The sequence below is a fragment of the Crocodylus porosus genome, unplaced genomic scaffold (assembly GCF_001723895.1).
Source record: "Crocodylus porosus isolate Cpor-Errol unplaced genomic scaffold, CroPor_comp1, whole genome shotgun sequence".
Taxonomy (NCBI): Eukaryota; Metazoa; Chordata; order Crocodylia; family Crocodylidae; genus Crocodylus; species Crocodylus porosus.
This window is the reverse complement of record NW_017728886.1, coordinates 110,914,316-110,936,210: the sequence shown is the minus strand read 5'-3', so window position 1 is coordinate 110,936,210 and position 21,895 is coordinate 110,914,316. Positions and strand designations below refer to the sequence as shown.

At 44.1% G+C, this 21,895-nt stretch overlaps 1 protein-coding gene across 3 annotated transcripts in view; it reads right to left on the bottom strand.

The window, feature by feature from the left end:
• EPB41L4B (erythrocyte membrane protein band 4.1 like 4B) overlaps positions 1 to 21,895 on the bottom strand; it is a 293,968-nt gene that overhangs the window by 166,244 nt on the left and 105,829 nt on the right. For all 3 annotated transcript variants that reach the window (XM_019540677.1, XM_019540686.1, XM_019540694.1), the window contains exons 3-4: positions 12,206 to 12,248; positions 6,236 to 6,314 (exon numbers count right to left, since the gene is read on the bottom strand). In XM_019540677.1, the coding sequence (XP_019396222.1) occupies positions 6,236 to 6,314; positions 12,206 to 12,248 (122 nt within the window). The remainder of the gene's footprint in view (positions 1 to 6,235; positions 6,315 to 12,205; positions 12,249 to 21,895) is intronic.

Sequence of the window (21,895 nt, the reverse complement as noted above, 5' to 3'; positions counted from 1 at the left end):
ATCTGCATATAAAATTTTGGACCATCCCAGAACTCATGACAAGACCTCTCAGTTCCAGTCATAAGTTAGGGGCTAAGTAGCACGTGGATCATTTGTGGGGGTATCTGGAGTACATACACATACTGAGTAGTGCTGAGATATGGGATCACCAGGGCTTGAAACACTGCTAATTCTGCTAGGATCCTGCCCAATGCACTATATGGCAAACCATACGCCTTTTAGCTTTGGACTAATATCATCCATAGTTTACTAGGTACAAAAATGCTGCTTAAAGGTGTTTATGGAGTACCTATGCTAAAGCTTGCAGACACTTCAAAAAAGCTCAAATGCATCAATTCTGCAAGAATTAAGTCTATGGGTACCCATAGTACAAAGTCGGTGTTTTCAAATGTGTCCTTCACTTCCATGTGCTCTTGGAGAGTGAGGTCTGATAGTAAGGTGTGGGGAAAGAGTTGCAGGAGAAAGAAGATAGGAGGTCAAACGTCAAGGCAGCCACCTGCCCGCACCCAGATTTATTTTCCTTGCTGTAACAGTGAGAAGAAAACAATTTCTAGGCAAACATCCAAAAATTAGATTCTATACTTGGAAATCTATAGGAATTTCATTATTTTCTATATATAGAATGCATGGAGCCTGAGAAACAAGCAGGAAGAACTGGGAGTCCTCACACAGTCATGGAACTATGTGACTGGAATAACACAGACTTGACGAGATAGCTTGCATGACTGGAACACTGTCATGGATAGGTACAAAATGTTTAGGAAAGACAGGCAGGGGAACAGAGGAGGAGGAGTTGCACTTTATGTAATAGAACTGTATGATTGCTCAGAGCTCTGGTATGAAACTGGAGATAGGCCTGTTGAAAGTTAGGTTAGGGTCAGAAGGGAGAGCAACAAGGGTGATGCCATTGTGGGTGTCTGTTATAAACCAGCAGACCAGGAGAAAGTGGAAGATGAGGCTTTCTTCAAACAGCTAGCACAAGTTTCCTGATCACAAGCCCTGGTTCCCATGAGGGATTTCAAACACCCTGATATCTGCTGGGAGAGCAATACAGCAGTGTGTAGGCAATCTAGGAAGTTTCTGGAGAGCGATGGGGACAACTTCCTGGTGCAAGTGCTGGAGTAGCCAACTAGGAGCCATTCTCTTCTTGACCTGCTGCTCACAAACAGGGAAGATTTAGTGGGGAATGTAATAGTGGATGGCAACTTGGGCAGAAGCAACCGTGAGATAAATTGAGTTCAGGATCCTGAGGAAAGGAAGAAAAGAGAGCAGCAGAGTGAGGATCCTGGACATCAGAAAAGCTGACTTCAACTCATTCAGGGAACCGATGGGCAGGATTCCCTGGGAGGCCAGTCTGATGGGGAGAGGAGTCCAGGAGTGTTGGCAGTACTTTTAAAGAAATCTTACTGAGAGCACAGGAACAAACTATCCTGATGTGCAGGAAAACTAGCAAGTATGGCAGAAGACCACTTAGCAGGGAATGATTTAGTAAGCTAAAACACAAAAAGGGAGCTCACTAGAAGTGGAAACTTGGACAAACAACTAGGGAGGAGTATAAGAATATTGCATATACAGAGATGATATCAGGAAGGCCAAAGCACAATTGGACTTGCAGTTTGCAAGGGACACAAAGGACAAGAAGGGTTTCTACAAGTATGTCAGCAACAAAAGAAGGATCAGGGAAAGTGGAGGCAACTTAGAGGATTTAGAAGAGGCTGAAGTACTCAATGTCTTTTTCACCTCAGTCTTCACAGGCAAGATCAGCTCCCAGACTACTGCACCTGGCAGCACAGTTTGGGGACAATGTGAGCAGCCAGCAGTAGGAAAGAACAGGTGAGGGGCCATTTAGAAAAGGACATATCTGCAGTACTGTGTCCAGTTTTGGGGCCCCCACTACAGAAAGGATGTGGACAAATTGGAGAGAGTCCTACGGTGAGTAATGAAAATGGTTAAGGTCAGATATTAGGAAAAACTCCCCCAGGAGGAGGGCAGTAAAACACTGGAACAGGTTACCAGCATTCACTCTAAGCTGTGTGGTGTGCGTGGCCACGCGAGTGCTCCTGGCAGCGCGGCATGAGCACAGCATAAAAGGAACACTGCAGGTTACCCAGAGAGGCTGTGGATTCTCCTTCCTTGGAGGTTAGACCCAGCTAGACAAAGCCTTGGCTGGGATGATCTAGTTGGGGATGGTCCTGCTTTGATCAGGGAGTTTGATTAGATGACCTCCTGAGGTCCCTTCCAACCCTCATTTTCTAGGACTCTAATTATTTGGGGGTGATCTTATATTTGAGTAAATATGGTAAAACACTTAATGATAAGTTTCCAGAAACTGACTTCTAGACTGAGAATGGCCTTAGTGCATCCACCACAGTGAGTACTGTAAACACCTGGAAAATGTTCAGTACATTGAACACTTAGTGGAATCAGCAGAAGTGGAAAGCTTTCCTCACCTTTCAGAAGCCAGTTCCAGAAAACTTCCTAGTTTAGCACAGCAATGAAATCATAGACGTGTACTCAGAAGTGAGCATAAGTGCAGGCTAAATCAATGGGATTTAAGTGCTTTCCTGATCTGGGAACAAAACGATTGATGGAGCACAACATTCCAAAGCACAGAAACCCAAAGGTTCCTGGAGAAAGTGGACATTGATCATAGGGAATAGTGACGGTGGCAAAGAGTCAAACTGTAACGTTACTTTTTCTGTTCATTTCTCCACAGGTACTTGAGAACATGTTGGAAATAGGACAGAAAGGATAAGTCACTCAGTTGCTAGCATCTTCAGTTAGGACTCAAATTAATTTTTCACATTGCATCAAGATGAGAGAGGTAGTGAGCTGATCTTTCAATATCGAGTAGACTAAGCCAGTTCAATACAGAAAGGGAAACAGGAACCAGAGGCACATTAGCAAGCTTTTTATGCCCTATGCTATGGAACAACTTATGATGCATAAAATTAGGAGCCAGATTTTTCAAGGTCAGGCCTGCATTATACATGTCTGGTGTATAGAACACAGCTACTACCTAATTTGCTATTCAAACTAGTTCATCTGCATTTATAATTAAATCAAGGAAGATGCACATGCATTCTAATCCAGGGAATCTGTCCCTACTGCCTTGCCCATAAAAATCTAAATCAGGGATGTTAAAAATACAACTCACAGGTCAGATCTGGCCCATGAAGTGCTACAATCTGGTGTGTGGGCCTTGGACTGACCCAGTGAGCCACAAAGCATGCACCATCCCAATGCCACACACTGCATGCAGTGTGCAGAGCCAGTCTGGCTGCATGCAGTGCACGGGGTTGAACCTGGCACCACAGGTGCTTCATGTGGCACAGGGGGCAGTCCAGTGTCTGGATTTGTCCCACAGACTGTCCCAGAGTGCCAGAGACAGTGTGCAGGGCCAGTCCAGCATGGGTGCTGCACATGTCACACAAGCCTGATTTGAGGCGTGCACTAAATACGGCACCTTTTGCAGACCGGACTTGCATGCTGTCTCTGGGGCCACTCTGGATTAGGTCCACAACCAACCCCACGCACAGGAGCCAGCATGCAGGGCCAGTCCAGCACAGACACCTCATGCAGCATATGCTCCCAGCCTGCTCCATGCATGAGCCCCGGACTGGGACTCGGGTGCACTGCACACAGCATACAGGGCTGGTCCAAGGCATGTATTGCATGAAATGCCTCCTCCAGAGTGGCTCTGAGAACTGGCTCTGGTGCATGGGGTTGGTTTGTGGACTGATCCAGCACACAGACTGGCCCTATGCCCCTCATCTGCCCCATGGGGCTAGATGAGTTTGATACCCTTGGTCTAAATCTCATGAGCTCTGCTGATGTCTGGGGAAAAGGCAATGCAGCAATATCACTTTGATAGCATGAGGAATACCCCAACACTCCCCAGGTCAGTGCTATTTCCTCTCTCTGTGAAGGCTGCTAATGCATGCATCTCAAGTTGCCATACCCCAACATCAAGTGGCAACAAAGGTTCAGTAAACACATGCTCTCTTGCCTTCCTAATGAAAACTAACGAGGGTCCTTCAGACAGAAGTGCTCCCACCTTTCCTTGGTGCATTGTATTTCAGCTGTTTGCTTTTAATTGCAAATGGAAGGGGGGGGAGAAGAGGGAATTTCATCACTTTCCTATTAAGGTGTTAATTGTGACAGCCTCAAAAGGCATCTAAATCCATGAAAATGTACAACATAAATACTGAAATCTAATGATTTTTTCTCTTTTATAAGTGATGACAATATGATCACTTGGACTTTCCTTCAGCTCATCTCACAGCTTCCATTCCATTCTCACTGAAGTATCACTGAATTTGCACCTGCTCAGTTAGCTCATTCTACAAATTAAAGGGAAACAACCTCTAACCAGCAAAGAGGTCTGACAACAGGAACAAGAACTTTCACAAAGAGACTTCTATTCTTAAATATTTTTTTTCCTTTGCCTAAACTTGGACAAGCAAAGATTGTGTTCAAATTGGTTCTGTCTCCCTGCTTCTTCTCCATTATGTCAACATAGTCATTTGCTAGTTAAGTGGATTTCTTTAATTATCCTTATGTTTGTAAAAGGAAAGAAATGGAAACACTATTTTGTAGTTGGAAACATATTTTTCTACCATTTTCTGGTTTTAGCAGTGATTGGCTTGCAAAAGCCATCAGATGTACTTTTATAGGAAATGTCTCACTAGATTTCATCAATGATGCATCTAGTCTGGTGTCCCGTGCCTGAGAGTGACTAGCATCATATGCTACATAGGAATGTGCAAGAAATCTCTTAACAGACAATCATGTTAACCTGACCAAAGGGTAAATTTAACATCAAACTTACAGCCTCATGTAAGAAGGCTTACAACCTTTCTAGCATATTTTAAACACTTGTACCACCAACTAGAAGTGAATTTTCTCGTTATTATGCCACATCTAATTTTTGGTTTTGACTCCTCTAATCTCTTGCACTAAATTATGTTAGTGGCAGTGAATTCCACAGGTTAATTATGCTCTCTATAAAACCATGTCCGTTTATCAGGTTATTGCTGTGGCAGTAAATTGAAAACGGGATATTGAAACCTTTGTGGTAGTTACATCAGTGGGCGATAAAAATTAGCTCTTTAATCTGTTTGTTTCACAGCAGTCAAAGAAATACTTAACCACTCTAGCACACAGGGGAAGAAATAGTAAACAGGTCTTCTAGAAGGGTCTGATAAACACTATTAAAATGATCAACTTAATCTTTATAATCTTTAAGTAACAGGACGGCACAGAAGTTTGGCTTGATTAGCAGTGCACTGATTAACGAGAAACAAATTAAAAGGGGAAAGAAAAAGAAAGGAAGGAAGCAAGATTGCCAGATTTTGAGAAATAGAGATAAAATAAAATATGAGAGACAGCCCTACTCTCCCATGTGAAATAAGCATGAGAAAAACCGGAAGGCCAAAGCAAGAGTGAAGCTAAACTGGGCCAAAGACCCTCTTCATTCATGATGCAAAATCTCATCCAAATCATGGAAGGCTCTCCAAGCAGAGATCATGGGTCCAAAGGCCACAAAACATCCTGTGTTATGTGACATTTCCTTAAAAAGTCTCAAGTCAATCTGGGAAGTTTGTACATGATTAGTTGCCATCAAACAGCTTTCATCAGCTCCAGATGTGGGAGGTACAGTGAAGGAGAGAAGAACAAACAATTTACTATACACCCACTTCTCCCAAAAGTATGCTGCTTTTGGGTATCTCAACATATTTTTTCCTTTTTTGATGATCCACACCTGGGGTATCAAAACTGAAATCAACTAGTGGGCCATATTCTGTGTCAGCAGCCAGGGTGCCGGGGAGGTAGAAGGGAAGGAGAGGAGGGTGTGGTCATTCAGCCTGCAGACCTTCCCTCCACACCTTTCTACCAGAGTAGCTGTATCAGTTAATACCCCTGCTGCTCATCACCCCCTTTTCATGTTGCCGACTGCCACTGATTTTTATAGCCAAAGCTCAAAAACTCATGGACAGCTGGAAGGAAATACCACAAGTGCTCTTCTAGACAAAACAATGCGACAAGCCAAAGGAAAAAAATCTTTAGTAAAAGATAAAAAGGACATTACATCCCTTAGATGCTAAAAACAACCCACCAAGAAGTCTGAGCATGATACATATTCACACCAAGGCAGTGCACGTAACCCAAATATTTCCCCCCGCAACTTAACCTCAAATATAACCCTACCATGAGGCATTAGTTTATTTCCTACCTTGTAAACTCCTCATGAAGGTTGTTTGGTTCTGATGAATAGTATTTAATTCGAAAGTGCAAAGTGTAAGGAGGTCCAACTGTATATGGAGAGAATTTAAAATAAAGTTTACACAGGTTGTGATCTCAAAACAGCAGAGTAAAAAAAATGAAAACAAGAAATCCTCATCCCACTAGCATAAGTCTGTATCTTAAACAAAAACATGCATGCAAGTAATTAAGGGCTTGTATACACTGTAGTGGAAATGTCCTCTGGGGAACATGCTATACCCATCCATGTTTGCTTGAAGTCTCCAAACCCAGAAGTATGCTGATGAGGATGCTTGGGGACATCCCTCTACTGACACACTCAAACCCCCATTTTCTGGTGCATCTGCAGGTAAGAATGGGTAGATCATATCTGGGCCTGTTCAGGGTGGGACACACTGTTGCAGAAATGCAAACAAATGCCAAGATGTCCTCAAGTGGCACATAACTCTTTGCCACTCCAACCAGTATAGTAATTAAGCAAAGATTCATTTTTCAAATGAATATTTCTCCAAAGGTTTCCCTTTTAAGGTACTGTGAAATGAAGCAATTTCAAATTGATGTGAAAGTGTGAAAAATCTCCCCTCACTGCTAAAAGAAACTCTTCTTTCTGTTTCCAAACATAAACGCCTAAATATTGTAACCCAGGTGGCAGTCCAATAGTTGCCACCCCTGCCCAAATATCATGGATGGTGTAGTGAGAGTGGGGCAGGGCTTCTGGCCAGCACCAATTTACTTTCCAGCTGGCCCCTGCTCCCCACAGAGCAGCCCATGGTCCCAAGAAGGTCTAACACTTAACTGATTTAACTATTTACATTTTATTTACAAAACAAGAATAATAGGAAAGGTTATTTACAACTGAACTTAAATGGCATAAGCAGAATTACAAAACAAACCAGAATGCATTAGTCAAACCTTGACACAAGAACCACAGGTCGGGTAGCTGGCAGCTTTCAGCTACTGCTGAGATGCTACAGCAAGGAAGCAGGGTGCTCACTTCCGGCAGCTCCAGCAGGCTTCCCAATAAGTGACAGACTGCAACAGTATAGGCTCTTCTAGTCTGCAGCAATCAAGTTGTATCAAAACCCAACCTCAGCAAAGAGGCTGAAGGGTGACCCTCCGTGGCAACCAAAAGGCAAGCAATAAGCAACAGAGTAGGCTCCTGCAGCAATTGGCATGACCCAAGCACAAAGCTCAGGGACTCCATCCAATGACAATCAGCTGCAGAATAAGGGACAAGACTGAGTCCCCTCTGAGGCAGACAGTGGCAGAGGGTCAGCAGCACAGGCAGCTCCCAGGGGTTGGTGCTCTAAACCCCTGCTCCAGATGCCTGGCCAAGCACCCCACATGCATCGTGGCTTGCGTATCCCGCTCCGAGTGCCAGCCTGCACCCCAAGCTCCTAGGGACCCTTCTCCTGGTGCTCTGCCGATCCTCAGGATCCCAATGCCTTGCCTGCGGCTGTACTGCTTCCCTGGGGGAGGTAAGGGGTTTCCTCAACTCACCGGCCCAGCTCCCTGCTCCAGATAAGGATGCTGCCTGCGCTCCTGGCCGCAGCTGCTTCTCCGCAGTGGAGTGGGTGGGCTGACTGCCACCCCTAGCCTCCGGGACGCCTGGCATGTCCAGCACACTGCGATGAGGCCTTGGGGCACCAGCTCTCTGTCCACTGCAGGGCTTGAGGCAGGGCTGACTGCCGCTGCCTCCTTCTGCCAGGGCCTTCGAGGCTCTTCAGAGGGATCTCTCTGCTTCCTCTGCTGGGTCAGTTCACCCCGGCTCTTACGCCTCCTGCGTCATTCCCTGGAGTCACTATCAGCAGCCCCCACCACCAGTTCGGCTGCTGCTTTTATCCCCTCCGGCAGTCCCTCCTTGGCTTGCAAACCAACCAACCAGGGCTCAGGGTGGCTGGTCTACAACTCCAGCCATCCTCTTTTCATGCGAATGAGGGGATTGAAAACCCCTTCTTTCGATTGGCTTCTCCTTTCCACAGGGCAGGGCTCCACCCTTGGGGTTGCTCCGAGTTTACCGGCACTGTTTCTAGCCCAGGGTAAGTATCTCAAGCCAGTCTGGTAAGCCCGCATTGGCAGTCTGTTACAATATATTTAGCCAATACATCTTTGCTGATTCATACTATCGTGACGTGCAGGTGAAGATCACAAACAGACTGTACCTCATACAGGGCTCTAGAGGTGAGAACTATTACCAGTGAAATGCACCACACAACAGACAGAAAGCCAGTGCAGTTCATGAAGCATACTTGCAAGATTCATGGACTTTTCATAGATACTTGCATAGACTCACAGACTCTGGGCAAGTTTACAAGCAGCCTAATCTGACACACAGCATAATAAACAACAGAATTTTACCCAGTCATGCCCTAAGTGAAGGAAAAGTGTCTGTCTATTTAAACTGTACCTTCCAGAAAGACATCCAGTCTTGGCTTGAAGATATTGGGACACTGATAATTAGTATCTATCGAGGTTCTTATAACAACCACCACTGTGGTATGTGTGCACCTACTCACTGCTCATTTTACTAAAGATATGTACAACTGAAAGGTGCACTAGTTGCAGCTTTTAAGCAGCCTGTCAGGGATACAGGAAAAAGTACTTTTTAAGAGTCGCAAACTTGTAGATCAGTAGAGACATCTACATCCTCAACACACTGGTCATGTCTACATGAGACATTGACTGCACAGTAGCATCACATGGCACAGAGCTTCATGTGATGCTACTGTGCAGTAGTAATGAGCTACTGTGCAGTCAGTATCACCAACAAGCCATTTAAGGACCATATTGTGCAGTAACTGGTTACTGCACAGTCATTTAGTACTTGTATATGCAAGAATGCAAGGAAAGGCTCTATCCCACAGAAAGAGAACTATTGCAACCCTTATCAAATGGCTTTGCTCCCCTTCCATTTCTCCCAGCACAGCTCACAGCCAGCTGGTTTTCACACAATCCTCTATCTGGATCATGTATTGGGAAAGCCAGTAATCCTGCTAAAATGCTAAGAAATATTTTTTTGTTTCTTACAGGTAGCTTTTCCTTCTCCTTAGAATATCAGAGAATCCACATCTGCTGATCACTTATCCAATTGCAGAAAAGTAGACTGAGATGTGATGAAAAGACAATGATAGAACCATAGAATCATACAAAATGAGGGTTGGAAGGGACCTCAGGAGAACATCTAGTCCATGCCCCCCCCACTTCTCAAAGCAGGACCATCCCCAACTAAATTATCCCAGCGAAGGCTTTGTCTAGCTGGGTCTTAAAAACCTGCAAGGATGGAGCTTCCACCACCTGTCCGGGTAACGTGTTCCAGTGTTTTACTATCCACCTAGTGAGTAAATTCTTCCTAATATCTAACCAAAACTGCCCTTGCTGCAACTTGAGACTCACTCCTTGTTATGTCATTTGCCACCACTGAGAAGTCTAGCTCCATCCTCTTTTGTATCTCCTTCAGGTAGTTGAAAGCTGTGATTAAATCCCCCCTCAGTATTCTCTTGTCTAGACTACATAAGCCCAGTTCCGCAGCCCCTCCATATAAGTCATGTGCCCCAGCTCCCCCATCATTTTTGCTGCCCTCTGCTGGATTCTTTAATCTGTCCACATACTTACTGTAGTGGGGGGGGGGGGGACCGGGCTACAGAGTACTACAGATGTACCCTCACCCATGCTGAATAGAGGGGAATTACCACTTCCCTTGACCTGCTGGCAACACACCTACCAGTGCAGCACAGTATGCTGTTAGCCTTCTTGGCAACAAGGGTATACTGTTGGCTCATATTCAGTTTACTGTCCACTGTAACCCCTAGGTCCTTTTCTGCAGAGCTGCTACCCAGCCAGTCAGTGCCAGTCTGTACCAGTTCATGGGATTGTTCCTAAGTACAAGATTTTGCACTTATCCTTGTTGAACCTCATGAGATTCCTTTTGGCCCAACCCTCCAATTTGTCTAGGCTGCTCTGAATTCTAGCCCTAGCCCACAGCATATCTGCTATGCCTCCCAACTTGGTGTCATCTGCAAACCTGCTGAGGGTGTACTCTTTGCCATCTTTCAGGTCACTGAAGATATTAAACAAAGCCAGCCCCAGGACCAACCCATGGGGCACTCCACTTGATACCAGCTGCCAACTAGACATCAAGCCACTGATTACTACCCTCTGAGCAGAATGCTCCTGGTGGTTTTCTATCCACCTTACAGTCCATTCATCCAGCCCATGCTTCCTTAGCTTGCCTGTGAGACTTACAGGAGACAATATCAAAAGCCTTGCTAAAATCAAGGTATACCATATTCACTGGTCTCCCCGAGTCTACAGAGCCAGTCATCTGATCATAGAAGGCAATCAGGTTGGTCAGGTATGACTTGCTCTTCTGATCAACCAAATCTAAGATTATTGGTTAAGTCTCCTAAATCAAACATGAACACTTGGCCTGTGTCCACTGCCAGCAGAAGTCAGCTGCCTAAGACTGCCACACTGTATTATATTCAGACCCATAGATATCCAGGATTTTGTAAAGTGGGGTGTGGGAGCAACGACTGGCACTGCAGGGACAGCTGCACCCCCACTGTCAGCCTCCCCCTTCCTTTCCCCCCCCTCCCACCATTGGGGCAAGCAAACCTCACCACAAAGAGCAGCAAATTAAGGACTACTTTTAGGTCTCCAACCCAGAAAAGAATCTTTGACCTCTGCCACCTCCATTCTACTCTGCGTTCAGTGCCAAAGCCTCTCTCCTCCTCTTCCACTGCTACTGCTATCCCACACTGACCAGGAGGCAGATGGAGCTCCAGAGCTGCTCCTGTCACACAACAGCCAGACTACAAGAAGAATTGGGCTCAGCCAAGGAAAACTACAATGGCAGCAGCAGCGTGTAAGTTCTCCTTCCCTGAACCTGCATCCAGGCTGGCAGAGCACACTGTGGGCAAGGTGGAGGATTCGGGAGGAAGACGTATCTCCTTTAGGGACTTAAAAGAAGTTCTTGGCTGCTGATCCTGGGGTGTGGTCAGAAAGGCGGGTATGACCATGTCATTGTACCTCCTCTGGATCCACCCTTGCTCAGGTCTAAAACCAAACTGTTAGGAAACCACAATCTGAAGGACTTCTTTGAACCCAGAGCTATTTCAGAACTTAATTTCTTGATCAAGGGTTTCAGGTTGGTTGTCTTAGAGGGGTGGAAGGATCAGCATGTTAAAAGGATTAACATTTTTTGTCAGTAAAGTCTCCAGGATCTTCTCTGGCACCCACCAAATCGCAAGCAGCACCGGTCCAGCTTGCAGTTCACTTACATATCCAGGAACTAAATAAATGAAACCAGGTGGAAATGCCCCAGTGCAGATTCCAGGGAAGGCAGTAGATACTCCCTGTGCAAAAGCTGAAGGGGCTTCCTGTTGTAAGTTCTAATAATAGCTTTCAAACCTTAGGACCCACCACACATTGCCCATTTCTAAGCCATTGAATTTGGCATTTTAAAAAGCAAAAGGAATGAGTACCCTCCTCACTATGCATACTCCCTACATATAGCCAGGGAACTGGAGGGCTAATATGCTTTCTAAGCTGATCTTTGGTCCACTGACTCTGTTAGAACACCAGCTGCTCTAATAGCAACCAAAGCTTGCATTCAGACAGCTTGCGATAAGCCTAGTCTTGTGGCAGTGGAATTCCAAGCATCAGTTTCCTCCCCACAAAAAAAAGGAAGGGAACTTTTGGCAACCATGAAAGTCGATTTAAAAAAAATTAAATAAGAGAGCTTAACTTTAATTCCACTCCTCCCTGCAACCCTTACTTTCATACATGAAGATTTAGTTGGCCAACCATTACACTGAAATCGTTATCTGAGACATATTAACTCTATTAAAGGCAATATTTAAAGATTCACAATCATTTTCAAAAATATGTTAATTTACTTAGTAAGGGAGAAATAAAATAAACGTACGCTTGCATTACTTACTTTTTATTTGCTTCTTAATGGGTTTAGAATGGTCCAGCCAGTGCTAAAAAAAAAAAGAAAACAAGTGTTTAAAAGTTGTTTGTTTTTAACATTTTATTGGTTTTGTATACTCTATAATTGCAGCATAAGTTCATTCAGCAGAACAGGGCTCTTCTCCAAGAATGAAATTTCTATATCTTCATACCCCTTTGCAAAACTTATGGGTTTGTTTTCATGAGAAAATGTTTGTCTCAATTTATATAAAACTCAGGTGCCTGTGTTAGTGATAACCTGATTTTAAAAAATTTATATCCAGCTCTTGGAGCTGCGTCTTTCTGAGACAAAAACCAAAGTCAAATCTATAAAGCACATATATCATTCTGCCAAGGAAAAACTTTCATTCCCTATACCCCAAGCACTGGGCCCAATGTTTAATCATAACCAGGGACCTACTCATATTGTGATTTGAGGAAAATTATGAAATCGGGTAATCTCCAGGAAATCCACAGGGAAAAGAAAATTACTAAAAATAAAATGCTGACTCCACAGTGTGAGCCAGCAATCCTCCTGGCTATGCAACCCACCAGGGGGAAGGGAGGAATGGGGCTGCTGGCACAAAGGCGAGTAGGCAAGATGGCTGCTGCCTCCACCCCTCACTGCTGATTGGCTCAGAGGGCTGCCTGTCATGCGGCCCTGCCCCTCTCCACTAATCAGCAGCAAGGGGCGGGGACTTAGGACAGGCAGCCCTCTGAGCCAATCAGTGGCAGGGGCCAGAGCAACTGGGGCCTCTCAGCCAATCAGATGCATGTCTACACATGTGTGGGAGGGGGGGAAGAGGGGCTGTCATGATAAGCCTCAAAAATGGCAGTTGACCCCATGATCTGCTCATGAAGTTAGCCAGCTAGCTCCTCCAGTTAGATTTCATAGACATTAGGGCTGGAAGGGACCTCGGGAGATCATCGAGTCCAGCCCCCTGCCCAAAGGGTAGACCCCTAATCATAATTCAAGTCCCTTTGAAGCTAACAGTTTTGCTGTTGCTTGGATCTCCATTTGAGCATCTTCAGTGTGAATTCCTGTCTGCTCCTTGGTAGTGGTGGTGGTGTCTAAGGCTCACCCTACTGTATTACTCTATCTACAGTGTTATTCTTCAGCACAGAAGTGAAGGCTTTGTCTCCAGAGAAAGCTCTTGACAGCTTAACAAAATTGCTTAGGCCAGTGCTTTGTTCTGTAATTATTTGTAACACGTAAATAAGGGTGCTTTCACCCATACAGTTTATTTTGTCCAGGTACACAGCTCTAACGGCAAGCACACACTTTTGCCAGCGTAAGAGAAGTCTACACTGGGAGGGCTTACCAGAGTAGTTATTTCAGCAAACCTTTTCTAGCATAGACTTGACCCAAGGCTTAAGTGTGTCAGTACAGTGTCCAAAGTGAGGATGTACTCCTGAATGAGGCATATAGCTGCTGCCACAATATAAAAATTAAATGATAATGGTATATCCACTCAAATTACAGATGATTATTTGGGCCACCTGAAGACAAGATAAAAAAATCTAGTTTTTTTTTTTTAATTTAAAAATTAGTAAATTAGTATGTTTGAAACATAGATACAGAAAGAAAACCACATTCTTTTTTCTTCTCCCCCTTCCCCCACAGCCTTTTTTGAGGGCCATTTCCGTTTTATATTCATCATACCAGAACCACAAACCTAACAGTATTCAGCTGGTCCTGCTTTCCTTCAGCTAAACGCACATGAAAAGGATCTATTAAATAGCAAAAATAGTTTATTTATTAAGCTTGCCTTATCTTAAAGCAAAATTTATGAAACAGCTACCAATGTATGCAGTACATTAAAAGAATTCCCAACACAGGGCCCACAGAGTATACAAGTCACCGACACATAAGAACGAAATAGAAAATACTTCCGCGTGTACTTTTACTTTTAATTTGCCCTGTGATGGACTTTCATTCCCTTGATCAGGTTGCCAAGTAGGTCAACCTTACAGAGCTGATCATTGCTATCAGAGTGGAAATAAAATACTAAAATTTATACAAAACACATGCTTTGTAAATGTAAATGATTTATCTTGTGTCTATTTAATTCTCACACAGTGAATATGAAGAATTACAGGAAACCCTCTAGAGCCATACGATAACTTATTTCACTTTTCTGATAAGAAATAAAACTCTCAAGTTGTTCTCTTGATTGAAATTATGCAATTAGACCTCAATGAATTTCACCACGTCTAATACATAAACCTTTTTATTCTACTAAACACGCTCATTAGCAAAACATCTCTCCAATATTAAGAGAAAGCTTTGTCGAGTTTCAGCTGAGTTAAAAGTGCCTTGATTGTTATATACCAATATTTACAGAGAAAAGAATAGAATTTAGTACTAAATGTGTCCTAACATGAAAAATGTTCTTCTTCAACATTATATTTTTACTGTTAAAAACAGTAAAACTACCCTGAAAACGCTCTTTTCACTTGTTGCTTAAGAGTGCTCTCAAACAGTACCACCACACAGCTTTCTGTATTGTAAATCATTAACAGTGTTTACAACAGTTTGAAAGGAGCATTGTGCTAAAATCCACAATGTAGCAAACTACCAACTGGTCTCCACATAAATGTAAGTACTTTCCTTCAACACAAGCAATTGCTTAAAAAATGCGTAAAGAATACAGTAACTAGCAACACAGGCCACTAAATGAACATGTAGTTGAGACAGGAAATGTACCTTGTAAGTCATTCATTTCTAGAGGTATGATGTACTCAGAGGCATAGGCTGCTCCAGAGGACAAAATACAGCAAACAACCACCATCATTTTTAATCAACTTTTTTTTTTTTTTTTAAAACAAGCAAGTACTAGTGCACTTTTTTTTACTCCTCAACCATATTTGGCACAATGTTTCACCAGCTGGTCCAAAAAAAGGTGAATCCTGGCAATCCTACTAGACAAAGGTTCCTAGCCCAAGTCCTGATCAATGGTAGGTAGCACTTGTAGATTTGTAAATTGACATCAACCCAGATCTGGCTGCTTTGCATAGCTTCTGCAAAATCTGGGTTGAAGACTGCTACTGGCCTTGTCAGTGTTTTAAGTGGTTTGTATTTTTAGGGTCTCTCTGAACCCTACACCTCACTAGCAGCCAGAATTGTCCAGGGGGCTGCAGTGCAGTGCAGAGCAATAGTGAATTATCTGGATGGATATGGTGCACAGGAACACTGAAAGTACATCAGGAAAAGCTACCCTTGACACAGCCAAAAATACCTCAAGGAAAGAACGGTCACCCTTACTGTGAATGAAAAATGGCTTGGCGACAATGAACAGCAGATCTGGGATTTTGAAATGCAGGGTGCAGTCAGGATCAGGCCTTTGGCTTCTAGCACTGGCAGGACTTGACAGGCACTACTGGGTGCCCACCTGATGTAGGAATGACAATAAATATTCTAGCCCTTCCTACCTATGCTCCATTCCCAGAGACCCCCTGGACTCTGAAATCAAATTAACAGACTCCTCCCCACCACCAAAACAGAATTAAGAGCTCTTTTGTTGGGGAAACTTATTTTCCACACAAAAGTAAATCGTTTTTACGTTGCTGTACGCAGAAAACCCTGAAGGCAAAGAACCTAGGTGTCAGGCAAAACAAACTTACTAAGCGATGCAGCAGCACACTCTCAACCATGCTGCGTTGCTCTGTGCACTCGCTCCTGAACTGGAAGCAGCAAAGCTGTATTCATGCAGCGCTGCTAAGAGTCAATGGTCACAACTGCGGCAACCTTGATTTTAGTCTGTAAGGCAAGTGCGGTGCACAGGAACACAGCATGTGTAAAGGCAACACTACCTGCTGTAGTAAGTTTGCAATATAGTCAAGTACCATGACTTCAGAATGGCTTTTCTTGATCTTCACCAAGCTAAAAATGTAATTAAAGAGTTTTTACTTAAAAAGACAGTGGGTTTGATTCGGTGTTGTGCTCCAGTTTTATCTGTCATCATCAAATGAGAGTGCCTTCAATGGAGTTATACTTGCATAAAACAGATCAATACTTTTGAAAGCAAGGTCATTATAGAAATGAAATCATTCTTCCATCAGATCAATTCCACTTGGAAAATGGCAAGATTATGTTTTAGGCCACATTTCTGCAGTAGTAAACTAAGATTTCTCAGCTGATTTCTCACTTTTGTGCACTTGGCACAAGTTTTCTCAAACAAAGACAATTTTTATACATTCCAATTTCCCTCATTTCTTTGTCTTATCTTGGGAAAAAAATGCAAAACTCTATGCAACTCCTTAACTGTAACAGCCAATACTTTCCAAAAGTAGGATGCTCATATGAGATTTTTAAAAAAGTACATTTATGTCAAACTACAGTCAAACTGTAGCTAGTGAAACTCTCATCCGAGGACGACCGCAACTACCAAAAGAAAACTGAAGATGGCACAATAGCAGCAGCATGCCTCTTAAGCAACACAGGCTGATACAAATACACCACACACCTGTGCTTTGCAAACTCCATTGGCTCCCCATTCGCTTCATAACAGAATTCAAAGTCCTGGTCTTGACTTACAAAGCCCTCAAAGGTGACCTGCAAAGGAAAAAAATTGGGTTTGACCCTTTTTCATTTGCTTGCTTTGCTGCTTTATTATGCACAAAGAAGGCTTAAAAATGGTTTGCCCATGCTTGTTTCTAACCTTAAAATAAGCAGCAATCGCAAGTCTTACTTTGCTGGAAGACTTGTTGGAGCCTTCAGAAATACCATTTACAAGCTCCCTCAAGTCTTTAACTGACCAACTCAGCATGCTGAATCCCAAGTCAAACATATTTCTGCCCAAGGACTTGTTAAGTGTTTACATGACCAAAAGCCTAAGAAGTGTAAATCAACAGTCACTTTCCCTCTCAGTGAGGTTTTACTTGCATGGTATCTCTGGTAACACACTACCAGTTCTTCAGTAATCCACAGGATTTTTTCAAGGCAGACGAGACCCAAATTGGTAACATAAAAAACAAGCAACAAGAAAGGGAAAGAAAAAACAATGAACCAAAAGAAAAAACCCACTCAAAAACCAAAACAAACACCAACATTTTAAAACAACCTAAAACAAAACAAAAAATAACTTGTTCAAAAATCCAAGACAAGACATTTTCATGCCTTCTTTACACATTATAAAGTTAAAAAAATGACATAAGAGCACAAACCCTTTTCTTCGCTTCTGAAGGTCACCTTTAATAATCAGGTTACTGAACAGAATCCCTAACCACAATTTGGGACACATTGTTATATATGGATTTTATAAACACATAGGTAGAAATAGCCCACATTCCCTAGAGTTTAGGCATATTAGAATTTGGGTTCCTTACAAATCCACATTATTTTCTATGACCATCCCAAGTCAGCTTTGGTCCCCACAGAGATTTGCAGGTGCAGAAAGAAGCAGGAGGGAACTTTCAGACACTCCACATCAAAAACTGACCCCAAGACTTTCTTTCAGTCTAACCATGGCACACTATGTTTTGATAAAGCTTCACCCTCAAAATAGAAGCCGTACGCTGCCAAATATAAATACTTTAAAACTTCAAATACTTTTTGCCCCCCCAGGCAGCATCTGGACCACAAGGCTCTTCACAGGCCAAATGCAGATCACCCCTGGCAGCAGGGTGAACAGTATTAGAGAGCTACAGGGGTTAGGGAAGCCATTCATTGCCCCACTGCTGATGAACTATGTCTGTGCACTGGAATTCAGTGGTGGATGCCATCCTCTGCCCCTCCAGGAGGCACACAGACCAGAAAATACATCTTTTCAGGTGCATGTTTAATAATCCTGCTTTTGTACATATTCTGTATGTGAATACTTCAATTAACAAGATGTGGGGAGACGTGGGCACGCTAGAAGGGAGGAATAGGTTGTGATTGGACGTAGACAGGTTACAGGGGAGGGCGGATGAGAACAGGATGGGTTTCAACACTGACAAGTGCAAGGTGCTGCACCTGGGAAGGAAGAACCAGCCCCATACCTACAGGCTGGGGAACTCCCGTCTCATCAGTGCAGAGGCAGAAAAGGATCTTGGAGTCATTATAGACTCCAAGATGAACATGGGTTGGCAGTGTGGGGATGCAGTCAGGAAGGCCAACTGTACCTCATCATGCATCCACAGGTACATCTCAAGCAGGTCCAGGGAGGTGATCCTCCCCCTCTATGAGGCATTGGTCAGGCCGCAGCTGGAGTACTGCGTCCAGTTCTGGGTGCCACACTTCAAGAGGGATGTGGACAACATGGAGAGGGTCCAGAGGAGGGCCACTCGCATGATCAAGGGCAGCAGGGCAGGCCTATGAGGAGAGGCTACAGGACCTGAACCTGTTCAGCCTCCACAAGAGAAGGCTGAGGGGGGATCTAGTGGCCTGTTACAAACTAGTCAGGGGGGACCAACAGGCATTGGGGGAGTCCCTGTTCCCCTGAGCACTCCCAGGAGTGACAAGAAATAACGGTCACAAGCTGGCAGAGGGTAGATTCAGACTAGACATCAAGAGATGCTATTTCTGTCAGGGCGGCTAGGATCTGGAACCAACTTCCAAGGGAAGTGGTGCTGGCTCCTATCCTGGGGGTCTTTAAGAGGAGGCTAGACAATCGCCTTGCTGGAGTCGTTTGACCCCAGTACTTTTTCCTGCTATGGCAGCGGGTTGGACTTGATGATCTGCTCAGGTCCCTTCTGACCCTACCAACTATGAAACAAGTAATAACTGTCCACTCTCAAACAACAGATTGATCATGCCATATTTAAAAGTATGTAATGCCTTTTATAGGGCTGATATTAACAACTAAGTTCTGGACTATATTGCAAATATTTCTACCAAAATCATGTACAAGTCTGGAAAAATAAGGGATGTGAACTTGACAATGTAGAGCATGAAATAGGCTATTAGAATACCCATGTAGAAATAATGTTTTGAAGTTAAAGTTGAGACCTTTGATTTCATAGATTTCATAGACATTAGAGCTGGAAGGGACCTTGGAAGACCACTGAGTCCAGCCCCCTGCCCCAGGGGCAGGAAGTCAGCTGGGGTCAAAGGATCCCAGTAAGATAAACATCCAAATGTCTCTTAACAGAGTCCAGAGTAGGTGCCTGTACCTCTGGAGGCAGTCTGTTCCAGACTTTGGGGGCTCAGACAGTAAAGAAGTTCCTTACGTCCAACCCGAAACAGCCTTGGAGGAGTTTGTGACCATTTGACCTTGTCATCCCTTGGGGTACTCTGGAGAACAGGTGTTAGATCCTGTTGTACTTATAGGCAGCCACCAGGTCCCCCCTGAGCCTGTGCTTTTCCAGGCTGAAGAGTTCCATGGCTCTCAGCCTCCCATCATACAGTCTGTTCTCTTGCCCTCTGATCATGCACATGGCTCTTCTCTGGACTCTCTCAAGCTTACCACATCCTTTTTAAATTGTGGAGCCCACAACTGGATACAGTACTCCAGCTGTGGCCTCATCAAGGTTGAGTATGGTGGGAGAATGACATCCTGGGATTTGCTTGAGAGACATCTATGGATGCAAGCCAGTTTTATTCGCTTTACCAGCTGTGACATCGCATTGACGGGTCATATGCATCTTGTAGTCAATCATGACCCCCAAGTCCCATTTGGCGGTGGTGCTAGCAAGCATAGCAGTGCCAAGTCTATAAGCATGCTGCAGGGTTTTTTTCCCCAAGGTAGGGTACACCTTGCATTTTTCGGTGTTCAACACCATCAGGTTTTCGTCTTCCCATTTTTTGAGCCTGTCTAGGTCAGCCTGGAACACAATCCTATCCTCAGGTGTGGATGCTTTACCCCAAAATTTGGTGTCATCAGCAAACTTGGCCAGTCCGCTTCTGATACCAATATCTTAAAACAGTGTGAGAGCAACTTAATCAGTTATATCTAGTAAGGCCATGCCAGGGGAGTGACAGTAAGAAACTAAGGTCCCTAACATATGCTACCTGTATTGTGCAGTTAACCAGTAAATTGCACAATACATTTAGACATGCTACATATACAAAGTAACTACTGCATAGTAAAAATGGCCAACACCCCACAAATCAGTTGCTTGAAAACTGCAGAACATTTCTATAGCTGCTTTCTATAAAACTGTAGTATGAACATATGATATGTCACACAGAGTGATAGTGTTTGGCCAGGTCCTCCAATATCCCAGAGCAGAATGCTCTCCACCAACCCATCCCATCCCTCCCCTTCCTGCAAGGGGACTTCATGCTGAACTCTTGCCTTGGGGTGCCTAAAAAAGAGATGTCATGAATCACTACCCCTCCTCCCCTTCCCCAACTAGCCTTGCTGCTTCTTTAAGGAGCCATTAGCACCTCTTTCTGTGAGAAGCAGAATGTAAACAGACACTCAATATTAGGTGCTTTACTTGCACATAACAGTAATCCCAGGGAGGGGGAAGGACTTTTCTTGGGAAGCTGCTGGTGAGGAATATTTGGTGGCAGGGGAGCAGTCAAAATTAGAAGCATGTGTGTGATACCCAAGCAATATGATAGCATCCTCAATGGCTATGTGCAGTTCTGGTTGACCGCCACTGAACTTAATTGGCAGGCAGTCATCAACAATATCGCCATGGTGTGCATTTTGCTACAGCTAGAGTATGAATTATCACAAAGACTCCAAGGGTGGAAGACAGCCACACAGACTTTGGCCTTGGTTGGCAGTGGATCAACATTCACGTCACACCAAATGTCATCACCTGGTAGACACCAAGGAATCCTCAATGATCCTCCTAGAGAACTAAATTCTGTGAACTTTTTGAGAACTGGTGTTATTGCCACCAACCACCCAGAGGTCGTGCAGTCCTATGGCTTTCATGCAATTGGGACTGTGCTCCAAAACTTAACAATGAGGGTCTGTCGGCTGCCAAGTGAAAGGGAGCAGTGACCACATTAATTGCAGCTCCCCTACCACTAAATTTCCAGACCCATAGGAAGCCCTGCTGGCTGTATGATCTAGCCATGCATACTAGATCATGCCAGCATGTGGCAGGGTCAGTGCACAGGCTCACTCCAGCACACAGCTAGATATGACAAACAAATATGAGGCCTTGTTTGGTGTTGGGCCAGTGAGTATCAGATCACCCCCATGGACCATACCTGTACTGGATCACGCTCAAAGGCAAACTCTACACACAGGATCTGGCCTATGGGCCCTGTGGTCAAAAAAAATTATCTGCTTAACCTCCTTTAATCATATCAGTTAAATGATTAACAAATAACTGCAACTCAGACACATGCTGCTGGGAGTTGTTCCTCAAGTCCTTTGACAGGGGATAGGAGCAGTGTCAAGCCCATCAGACAACATAGCCCATGTGAAGCCCCAAGCTGGGAAGTTGGGAGAACCTGCCAACATTGCTTAACTGACAAGTCATTAAGCCACCTGCTGTTGTTTTCTTTAACCTCATAGGCTACAGCTACTAGTCCTCCCTCATCCCCACTCTGCTGCCTTCTGGTGTCTGCTAGGGCACTGTGAAGCTTCCCTTTATCTGCTTTCCTATCAGACTACACCCCACCCCTCACTAAACCAGTAAGCTAACCAGTTATTGTTGGGCTTACTGGTTAAACGGTTAATCATGTAACCTTTCACATCCCTAACTATGGGTCATGAGACTCATGGAAACTGAACCAGAAAAAAGGGGTCAGGTTTGCACCATAAGTGAATTCACAAACCCATAATGCTTG